Source organism: Ambystoma mexicanum, chromosome 7p, assembly GCF_040938575.1.
Source record: "Ambystoma mexicanum isolate Mex_15411 chromosome 7p, UKY_AmexF1_1, whole genome shotgun sequence".
Taxonomy (NCBI): Eukaryota; Metazoa; Chordata; class Amphibia; order Caudata; family Ambystomatidae; genus Ambystoma; species Ambystoma mexicanum.
Genome location: NC_090939.1, coordinates 858,931,352 through 858,943,466, shown reverse-complemented (window position 1 = coordinate 858,943,466; position 12,115 = coordinate 858,931,352). Strand labels below are relative to the sequence as shown.

At 47.0% G+C, this 12,115-nt stretch overlaps 1 protein-coding gene across 3 annotated transcripts in view; it reads left to right on the top strand.

Moving 5' to 3' along the window:
- LOC138526375 (arylsulfatase D-like) overlaps positions 1-12,115 on the top strand; it is a 344,213-nt gene that overhangs the window by 311,701 nt on the left and 20,397 nt on the right. For all 3 annotated transcript variants that reach the window (XM_069637044.1, XM_069637046.1, XM_069637047.1), the window contains one exon: positions 11,885-12,006. In XM_069637044.1, coding sequence (XP_069493145.1) covers positions 11,885-12,006 — 122 coding nt within the window. The remainder of the gene's footprint in view (positions 1-11,884; positions 12,007-12,115) is intronic.

Genomic DNA, 12,115 nt, shown 5'->3' with positions numbered 1-12,115 from the left:
CGTAGGTCTGTCGGGTCATTTACGACAATGTATAGGAAGAGATGTGTTTTTAACTGTTTCCTGAAAACGCTCATTGAGTTGATCTTCCGGAGTTCCAATGGGAGAGAATTCCAGGACCAGGGGCCAAATGAGGAAAACCGCCTGTCACCCCAAGAGATTTTTCTTGTCAATGGGGCTTGCAGAAGGTATTGATCCTTAGAGCGAAGGTGTCGTTGAGGACATTACACCTGGATTTTTGGAGTCAGGTAGGCTGGTGCCAGCCCATGGATGCATTTCAAGACCAAACAATGTACTTCTCTGCTGAACTGGAAGCAAATGGAGATTCCTCCGATATTGTGAAATAGCTGTCTTTCTGGGTAATGAAAAAATCAACCTGAGTTTTGGGCAACCTGTAGTCTTTTAATTTGAAATATTTTTAGCCCCATAAGAAGAGCATTACAATAATCTAACATGGCATTGCTAAGTACGCCGATTATCATTGGACGGTCCTTCTCAGCATTGGCCCTCATTACAAGTTCCCCAGAACGATGCCGGTAGCACTGCATCTGGCTACCAGTGCAGCGTAATCACTGGCCTATTCAACTCTGTGGGCGCGCGCATTTCGCAATTCTGTAAACACTGTCACCGGCATGACGGTAATAGCGGCAAAATATGAGAAATGCTGGTGCCCTTGTAGGAAAAAATTACAGTAACAGCAGATCCGTTCCCATAATGACGGAAACACCAGCACCAGAAACACCAGCACTCGAAACAGCGTCATCGCAGGAAATAGACATTGGCCGGTGGCCATTTTGGAAAACTCAATCCAATTTAAATCAGGCATTTCCTGTAGTCATCCACATACGGTAACACCGCCAAGATGTCTGGAAGCATGAAAAGTAGGCTGGCTGAAGTCCGGCTCTGGAAACCCCGCTTCTCAGAGGCAAAATTGACTGCGCTGACTGACTACATCGTGGACAACGCCAAGATGCTGTTTGTCCGGGACAACCACCACACCAGCCAATGCCACAAGTTGGCCATATGGCTGGAGGTGGCCAATAAAGTAACAGCGGTGGGGTCCGTCCCCAGAACCACAGACTGCTGCAAGAGGTGGGATTACTTGCGGCTGCTGGTGAACAGCTTGCTGCTGCCCACCACCATGAGACAATGGCAACAGGAGGTGGAACGGTCTCCCCCATCAGACTTATGCCATGTGAAGAGCGATGCAGCTCAATAATGCATCTGGAGGATATTGAGGGCGGTGGAGGTGCAGAGGGCGGAGCAGGGACCAAAGGGGTTTGCGGTGAGTACAACAAGCCACTCCCGGATGTCCAGCACGACACCAATAGTGCACACACAACAAATCAGGGGAATGTGCCTAAAGAAAGGGGTAGTAGGTGTGACATCAACATCTAAAGTCTCCGAGTACACATAGATGACAGGGGTCGGGCCACTGTAAGCCATGCAATAGCATAGTACACAACAAGCATTCATGCACATGAACACTTGTCACCCGCATTTAACACTAACACCCAGGCATGTTATGAGAATGTATTTGTGCACCCTTGGGCAAAGGGTTATTTGTGAGGTCTAATAGTTAGACCAATATAATAGACTACAATTATGTGTCTTTATTCCAGTAGGGATACTCAGCAAGACCAGGGTGTTAGAGAGTTGCAAATAGCGGCCAACCACATTTTGATACACACAAGAGGACTCTGCACCGATGGATATCCGGCAGCTTTAGGCCAAACAAGGACAGAAACTTAGCATGTGAATTGTGTGTAGTAAACTCATGAGAGTTAACCAGATCATTGAGATATTGGACAAAAGGATGTTCATCATTTTTGTTTGTACTTCTGTGTTTGATATTAAGGTTTCAGGCATGGATATTAGTGTTGTATGCTTTCTTATTGTGTGTAGGTAAAATTGGTTTGTAATAAAATTGAGAAACAAACCATGGAAACACTGACAGTGGTTGTTAGGTCTATTATTTGTTGAAGACGTCTCCTGGTAAATTGATGAGAAAATAATAATTGACAATCACTTCTATACCTTCCTTTGGTTTGTTGCACTTAGTAGAGAGGTTGGTTACTCCCCAGTGGGTTCAGCCGATGTGAGATTGGTGCACTTGTCATTTGCATCATGGCATGACTGGACAGTTAGCACATCCCCAATGCACACACAAGAAGCCACCGTGCCATAAGTCCAACCAAAATGGATTTACACCATACATACATGCATGCATGCACGCACGCATCACTGCACAATCCACCCCCACACATCTTGACCAAGCCAAGGAACATGCAATGTTTAACTAGCGTAATGCAAGTGCATCGATGTCACGCACAGGCATCTAACTGCTTTGTCATCTCACCCTAACAGGGTCATCCACTGACAGCGCTGGTCCATCTGCAGGCCGCGTGAGACCCAGTCAGGCTGCCCAAAAGCCCACACGAACCACATCCATGGCTATGCCGGCTCCGCAGGTCCAGCAAGCTGCCCAGGAACAGCAGCCTGCTCCCCATGCTCAGCCAACTGCCCAGGAACAGCTGCCTGCTCCTCAGGCCTAGCCAGCTGCCCAGCAACAACAGCCTGCTCCCCAGGCCCAGCCAGCTGCCCAGGAACCACACCTGCTCCACAGGCCCAGGCAGTGGTACACCCATGGCGCCCATAAAAAGCGCCCATCACCCATCAGGCCCCACATACCACGGCACCACCTCCGATGAGGCTGAGGCAGCAGATGGAGGGCAAGACACTGATGAAACACCCGAGCGCTCCACCTATCCCTCCCCCACCTTCAATCCCTCCCCCACCTTCAGTCCCTCCACCCTCCACAGCCCATCACGACCCCCATGCTGTCCATCCAAGAGATGGACAAGGGCATTCTTCAGGTGGAGGCCCACCATAATGAGATGGCCGAAAACCAACGCCAGCATGCAGAGGCCCGGGTAATACGGGAGTCAATACAGGCAACTGGCTGGTGCTGTTCCTGCACCCTGGGTCATATGACATCTGCCCTCATACTCGTGGCTCAGAGGGTCTGTGAGGGCAATGAGGGGGTGTCAGCTCTTGCAGAGTCAGTGGCACTCTCCCTGCGGGCAAACCAGGAGTGCATGGGCACTCAGGCTCAGACCCCACCTCCAGCACAGCCACCCCTGTGAGCTGGGTGCAGAGCAGCCCTATGCGCTGCTCACAAAGACATACGGGTACACCTGCCCATGGCAAGGGTCCTTCCCTGAAAAGGCACAGAGGGTGAGACTGTGGACTTGCATATGCAACACTTTATTGTTAGGGTGTGTGGGGACGGGGTGGTGGGCAGGGAGTTTGATATGTAGATTGCAGAAATATTCAATACATATATTTAGTCACTTGCAACAATGGGTGGACAGTCGCTATTCATGTGTATGCATTTTATTGAGTGAGCACATCGAATTCAGTGATGTATCATGGGTGGTGCACAATGAGGGTGAAGTTGTCTATGATTTCTTGTCAGACAATATGCCTGTCCCTGGTGTCCAAGTTCACGTGCCTGTGCCTGGCTGATGCTGCCTCGTCCTCATCATCACCATCATAATCTCCTCGCTCTGCAGGTGGCATGTTCGGTCTGGGGGTAGGGGCATGTTTCGTCTAATGCAAATATTATGCAACATTGCACAGGCCAGGACTATCTGCCACCCCTTCTCTGGACTGCACTTAAGTGCACCAGGGGTCAAGTCCTAAAAAAAGAATTGGGGTGACTCATTAACAAAGCCAATAGGAAGTGACCTCGCCGGAAGTGACCTCACCTGCACTGTGTGCTTGTTACGGGCTACTGCACACATCTGGCCACAGTAGACTGCATTTCCTCTGGTGCATCCAAGCCAGAGAAAACATCAGTTGACACAGACTGTTTTGTTTCACCCAAACCAAAAAAGGCTTTCTACAGGAATTGGGACTATGGCATTTATTTCAGTTCAGCAGACAAAAACACTCACCCCTAGAGAAAAAAATACCTATTGCATTCTTTTTTCTTTTGTATTTTTATTGAACTTCTATTGCGCTTAATGCCCAAGCGCTGTACAGAGTAACCAATGGTACAATTTACATGAACAGATAAACAGAAAACCAAAGATCAGCAAGGAGATATGTTTTTAAACAGGACTTGAAAAGAAGGAATAGAAGGAAGAGAAAGAGGAAGAGAAGTCCAGGTCTGGGGCAAGAAGAGCAAATGAATGAAACAGCCAACAGAAGAATATCACAACGAAGTGAATAAGCTGTTGAATAACAAGAAACTACAAAAGAAGGCCCTAAACGCACTTAAAAACAATACAAAGAAAATTAAAAAATAAGTGATTTTCAAAGGAAAACCAATGCAGGGAGTGGAGAGCAGAAGTGATTGAATGTCAAGGAGCAAGAGTACAAAGAACTTGAATAGAAGAATGATAAATGGAGCGGAGGGGAGCAAGATGAGATGCAGGAAAACGAAAAACAAGAGAAGAACAGTAGAAAAGACCAGAAAATGCTGAAGAGGAGATGAGAAGCTTAGCACAAGGAAATGACCCTGAGGCCTACCCCTACCCCAAACCCAATCCCCCTGAATACCGTACCTGTGGACGTCCCATCTTTACGCCTCACTAGGTTCAGAACTTGGGGAATCTTGAGTGCTCTGGTTTACATTTTCACCTGTATGCACCTTTAATGTTTACATTCTCTTAGCCTTGTCCAGAGCATATATGTTATGCTACTTGGTATTTGTATAGCACCTTCCTGACTTTGGTGTGGCTTTGGGGAGCTGTGGGGTGAATGCCCTTTCGGCAGACTGTAGTCTGAAGAGACATTAAAATAAAAAGAGCATTATTGCATGCAAATATTATTTATACTTTTAAGCAACTATTCAATAATTAGCAAGGATGACTACTGTAGTGACATTAAAGTAGCCATACTCAGGAGAGTGTTCATGCGTGGTGTGTGGATTGCTATTCCAGTGACTATGTGACAGTTGGACCAATTTTATCATGGGACTTCAACATTTCCTATAGGGAGCAGTGCTAAAGGTGGGACAGAGAATATAAATCACTTTACCAACCCCAATGGCAATTGTGTACAGTTCTACTTTACATGCAGAACACATGCTCAATGAATAACATGCAATCACATGCAAAATACATGCACATTTGTCAGATATGTCAAAGATACATTAAATGCAGGAGTATGCACCAAGAGCTACCATAATACCAAATGAGGGCGCTATATAGAACCACTTTAGATTACAGTCTGCAATAAAAGTCTGCGTAAATAGATAGACCGGGCTGACCCCAGGATGCGCCATCATTCCACTAAGCCTACATAGGCTCACCAGTTACCATGCATCCAGCCAGGTTCAGACTGGTACATAAAATAGTCTCAGGCACCAATGAAAAAGTGGCCCACAGTTGCAAATGGCTATTCATTCCTTTTGTGGCACTGTTTGAATAATAACCAATGGGGGATTTTGTGAGGCAAAATGTGCATTTTAAAGAAAATGTATTCAGCAACACTGGTCAAAACTACTACCCGCAGAGTGAATTAACTCATCAAGCTGGCCCAAATTGGCCTAAAAAGTCGCCCACTTCGACCAAAAATACTGGCCCCACCAGCATTTTGTGGTTTCGGCTCGGACATTGGCCTGTTGCCCTATAGGCCAGTCCAGGCCTGCACCCCGCCCCCACACGCTTACAACCAAGTTATTTGTTTCAGCCCTGGGATGTCAGATCCATAGTGGGAAATTACATGGACACGTTCCTGTTCAATAACAGTGATGTGAATGCAAAGCTGGAAGCAGAGCCAGTTGCTCCAAGAGCTCCTCCTCTCTGAACCTGCAGTGCAGGCCAAGCACCTTGGGACAATGTTGTTCAGATGAGGGCAGAAGGCACGCCTCCTTTTGACCTGTGTTCTATCTATTCAGAACACTGAGCGCACCACCATCTGACCAGCAGAGACCAGGCGGCATGGAGAGTGTTCAGAACTCCACTTTTAAATTTGAGGATATCCCAGTATGGATGGCGTTCCATATTAAAGAAACCTATCTGTTCATTTGTGGCTGGTGGCTCCTGTGTAGGCCATCTGACCCTGATTTATTGAACTCTTTATTGTGTCGAAGAAGAAGTGATGTCACTTCCTGTGATGCCATCTGGGTGTATGGTCAAATGACAACAGTTCCTAAGATGCCATCAGGGGGTCAATGTGCATGCAGTGTCACATCTGCTACTGATGCCATTTTGGTGAATGTATACTCCTCCCCACCCGCGCAGCGCCAAGAATACATTTGTGAAGTTGGCATCCATGGTCACGTAAGGAGTCCACACAAGGCACTGGATAGGGCAAACTATTATAATGTCTAGCCACAACTCTTGTGCAATTTCCGTTCAAACAGTATCAGGGCCTCTTCTCCTGTAGACAGAATTTTAAAAAACATTTTAGGTTTTGTTTTTCACATTATGTAATACGTTTCACAACTGCATTGGGCCTGATTCACAGAGCGTTTTCCGATGGGATTTTTCCATTATAAAACGCTTCTGTGAATCAGGCCTATTGTGTTTTTCCTACATCTCTCGACACATAATAATCTGATGCCTTTTGGTGCTCGATCAGCGCATTTTATGCATGTAAAAATTGGAAATTTAAATGAATAGAACACTGTGTGAAGCTTTAAGATACTGACATATATTCACGTCACTTAATTGACTCGCCGACGGTGGTGAATGTATTAGTGCTACTTGACAGATCATTCGCTAAGTGCCCTACGCATGTGTACCCAGCTGCCACATGGCAGCTAATGTTCCAGCAACGTCTGGACCCCTGCCGCCGTCAGCCTAGTCAGCACATATTCTGCTTCATACCCGACTGCACACTGTATTCATGGGGCGGGTTGGGGGGCACGTGTGGTGGAGGGTCAGCACTCAGCAGGGTTGCTTGCGTCGTATCACAAACACGTTTCGGTCAGGGGCTGGTGTTTGCTTTTGAACTTTGTTAACAATAATCTGAGCTGTTCGTGGCAGACACAAGCACCCTCCAAAGTGGTTCACGCACTTCATTTCACACCTTTGCACGCATCGTGCACCATCTCGCACTCGTCAATATATCACATGAGCAATGCAAATGGGAACGTGTTTTAAAAGGAGCTTTTATGTGTAGAAACAAATATCACATGTTACTGAAAACAACACGTTTTTCCAGGGCTAACTTTGCACTGCTGCCGTGCGGGGTCCCACTCATAGCCGCCTGTGCATTGCTGTGTGCAGGAGACAGGAAAATAAAACTGCCTGACAGACAGTGGTCGGAAATAGAATCTGCGTGCCAGGCGCCACTGCACCCACCCACACTCAGCAAGGTTAACAAATTTCATTGGCTGTTAAACAGCCAATGAAATTAAAGTAAGCTTTTGTTACAATGCAGATCCAGGCCTGACCTGTCTGCTTTAAGACTGTGTTTGTTGCGCCTGTTTCATCGGGTCCAGGGATGGTACAGTGATTAAGACCCCGGCCTGTTAACCTGGGGATTGAGGTTCGAGTCCCGGAGACAGATACTTAAAAAAAAACGAAAAAAAATAATGCATTTTTCTTATTATTATACACATCCATCACTTCTAAAATACCCAGAGGGGACGGTGTCCACCCTCTGAAAATAATAGGTGGACGCTGTCCACCCGCGTGTACCCTCGACTTGAGCCCTAAAGTGCACCCCTTGGCAGGTGTAGTCATCTGAAACATGCCTTCAACAGTTCAATCAACCGCTTGATAGTTGCCCTTGTTCGCACATGGGCACGATTGTATGCCATACGCTCTGGCGATTGTGGATCCCTCAGCGGGGTTATTAGCTAGAGCAGTAGTGGATATCCGAAATCATCTGCAAGGGGGGAGGACACAAGGTGAACCATGGCATGCATGTGGCAGGACTGACGTTCTCATGGCACGTAATTGTATTCCATGATACGTCATGCATCCTGGACCATGGTAAGTATGTGCGTCATGTACTGTGATGGCAAATGTGTGTCACCCGCACAGAGATGTGTTATACTCCCTGTGGTGGATTGATGTGGGATTGATGTGGGTGGGACTACACTAGCCACCAACAGGCCTGGCATGCATATCCCCATGGTGTAGTCTGGTAATCGCCATGGCACCACCCCAGCAGTGTCTGCACACACTACATGGCGCCCGCACTGCGGTCTGGACATACACTGACATGCATCAACACAGCATGAGCGCTCACATGCACAGTAGGCACAGTATACACATTACTTCTTTGGCATCACAGTAGCTGGCAACATCACTCCATGGACATGTTGTCCATCTCCGATCCTATCCCACTGGCTTACTCCTCTCTCCTTGTCAGATAGCAGTCAGAATTGTGCACCAGGCTTTCACACAAGTGGCAATGGTACACTGCATGGGACACTTTGACGTTTGCATTGAATGTGTAAATGCATGGCAGGTAGTGCACGGCAGTGGTGTTGTCTGTGACTGAGGGTCCGCCACAGTCCCTGCAATGCATGCACCTTGCAAGGACATGCCCTCATTGGCCTGGGTGGGACAGTTCACTGTAGGTATTGATTTGTTGGAGTGGCAGTTTTGAATTCTGGTACTTTTACTTTACTTTTACTTTAATTGATTTCTAGAGCGCAGCAATGGACCTGAAGGCATGATGGCGCTAACATAACAAATAAACAGAACTCAAGAAATGATCAGTCAAAGGCCAGAGAGATAAGGAGGCTAAAATTAAGCAAACAGCCAGGTTTTCAGCTTGTTTTTTTAACGTTTAACGGATCAAGTTTAGGCTCAATCCTGAGGTTCAACGGGAGACCATCCCACGCTGTTGGTGCTGCCACTGAAAATGCTCCCTTTTCAGTCTTCTTAGATCTGCTTCTAGGAATGACCAACAGTTTGGAATTGTTAGATCTGAGGGTTCTGGTGGGGACATTGATCATGTTCAATTCCCTCAGATAACAGGGCAGGTAGCCTTCAATACACTTAAAGGTTATCGTAAGGAGGCGGAAGCGAATTCTCGCCTCCACTGGCAGCCGGTGCAGGGCTCTCCTTGCTTCGGAAATGTGATCATGTCTCGAGAGGCCCAATACCACCCTCACAGCCCGTTATGGATCACTTGGAGGCGGTTAATGTCAGCTTTACTGATACCAGCCAAAAGGCTGCAACAGTAATCACTTTTTGCGGCTAGAGTTTCTGCATTGCCCTGTGTGATGAGGGGGTGCAGGTGGGCATATAGTCTCAAATAATATGCCGCTCCTGAGACCACACTCCCCACATGGGCATTGAAGGTGAGGTGGTGATCAAGAATGACCACCAATGATTTAACTTTCTTGAGAGTGGTGATATTCACGTTGCCAAATTGAAATCCCTCATAGGCAGGGCCCAACTTGGATAGAGTACACGGTGACCCCACAATCATGAGCTCAATCTTAGACCTGTTAAGTTCCAGGCCATTCCGAGCCATCCAGTTATCAATGATTGTATGCTTTGTTCAGCCTGGCTTCATTTTGAATGTGGGAGCATGACAACAGGATGATACACTGGGTATCGTCGGCAAAGTTCGTAAACCAAATCCCTTCCCGCTCCAGCATGGCAAAGAAGGGGGGCATGAAGATGTTATAGAAGAAAGGGGGAGACTTGCCCCCTGTGGGACCCTGTTTTCAATAGGCATTGCAGCTGCCTCTGTTGTCTCAAAGCAGAAACTGCTTACTCTATTTTGAAGAAATTAAGCAATCCAGCGGGAAGCCGCAGGGGAAAAATGTGCCACTTCTTCGAGCCTGTAGACCAACAAGGTGTGATCTCCTAGGTCGAACACGGCAGAAAGATCCAGGAACATGAGCATGGAAAGGAAACCTTTGTCAGTGTGCGCCAGGAGCCTAGATTTTAATTCCAGCAGTGCCGTTTCATTGCTGTGACAGGCTCTAAATCCCGATTGTCAGCAATTGAGGATGGAAAAAATGTTAAGATGAAGGGCAACGTGTTTATATGCAACCCTGTCCAGGATCATTAGCAGAAAGGCATTGTTGGTAATAGGTCTATAATTCAGTGGGTCTCCCCTCTGATGGCCAGGTTTTTTTAATAAAGGGGTAACCCATGACAATTTCAAAATATTCAGGCACGATGCCCTCCCTGAATGAGGCATTCACAAATGTGTGTATTGCCGCAAGATGAACGGGAGGACATGTTTTAATAATGACAGCTGAGCACGGATCTGTAGTGTGTTGCCTGTTTACTTCCTTAGGGTTCATGTGTGTACTGGCCACTGACTGGCATGACAACAGTCTGGTGATACACTTGTGCTTCGTGGACTGACGTTTGACATGTGCTGGTTCTACCCTCTGATGCATGGTGGTTGTGGGACATGCATTTGTGCCATGCACCCCCCACCCTTGGCCGGTGCCCCATGCAGCAATGGGTGTCTACTTGTCCATGTACTCACCCAACATCCAGGTCCTTTGTCTGCTGTGCTTCACCATGTATGCTGGCAGGGTGCTGTCCCGCAGAACCATGGAGTCGTGGGTTGACCCTGGGAACCGGGGGCAACAGTGCGTGATGGTGAGGTTGGTGTCATAGGTCATCTGTACGTTGAGGGAATGGTACTGCTTGCGGTTCCTGAACACCTTCTCTGTGGCGTGTGAGAGCACCCGCTCAGCATGTGTGCAGTCCAATGCACCAAGCACATTTGGCATGCCTGCAAGCACGTAGAAGCGGGCCTTGGTGGCATTTACCTGTGCCAGGGTGGTTGGGAGGGGGATGTGCTGGCCCACATGGCACAGGAGGGCCTCCAGTACCTGCAACAGCACTCTGGAGAAGGCGGGCTGCGATATGCCATGCAGTTGGCCCACACAGTGCTGGAACGTGCCTGTGGCTAGGAAATGCAGGACCGACACTAGCTTCAACAGTGGTGGTATGGCTGTCTGGATGCCGATCCTGCTCCCTATGTCGCCCTATGTCACCCTATGTGTTTCTGGCATGGTATTTCCGGTACTACTGGCTTTTTTATGCCATAGTACTGGAATTACCATCCTTGTAATGTGCCGGTGGCTCCATATTTCCCGTGTTTCCGGCAGGAGTCTTGGGGGGTGCCGCTACATCCGATTTCTGTGTCTCTGGCACCGGTAGCACAGGGTGTGCTCTTACCAGTGCCAGTGTTACCAACAAATTGACTCAAAATGGTTCAATCCGGTTATAGTGCTGGTACACTGTGCTACCGACACATTATTACCAGACCACCAAACTAGGCACAGTAATCAGTATAGCTGAAGTTATATTTTGCATCTGGGTGCATCTTTCTCCAGAGAGATAAAAAAGAGAGTCAGAGAGTGAGATGGACCGAGAGAGATTGAAAAATGGTATGTGAGAGTGAGTGAGAGAGAGTTAGAGAGGGAGCAATGTTTTTTATATTGCCTGCTGTGTTCTGCAGTGTGATACCACGTGCATTTACTTTCAGAAAGTGTCCTCAGCTGGACAATGTAAAGCTTCCAGGCACCAATCTATTTTGTTCCTTTGTAAAGGTTACTGGTCAGTGACAAAGTTTTATTTTAAAATAGAGTATATTTCGTGTCGAGGGCTAATATACATATTTTCGGAGGTGTCATGCTATTCGTCACAATGCCATCCATGAGGGTTTGAATGTAGTAAGTAAACTATCTGCATGATACCACGCCTTTAAGAAACCTAACAAGAGCAGACTGGAAACAAAGACTAGAGTCAACCCTGAGACCCAGAGATACTTTGCAATAAAAATAATGTTTTTGGTTCAGCATTCATGCTGTCTTTGATATTGTTGAGTATGCCACACCTGCACGTTTGATTGCTCAGTGCTATTTGTTTTTAAGTGTACATATTTAAAATGATTACCATTTTTGAGAAATTCTGCGCTCTCTCTGTGAAACCAGAATAATCGATGGCCGGGACCTGATGCCCTTACTCCAGGGAAAGGTCACAAACTCAGAACACACCTTCATGTTTCACTACTGTGGGCTGTATCTTCATGCAGTGCGCTGGCACCAAGTGGAAAGTGAGTATGAGTAATGATATGTTGACATTACCATTAAATGATCTATTGACTATTATTTATTTTCAATAAATTGTACTGTTTCCAGTAAAATGATACCCCAAATCAGTAT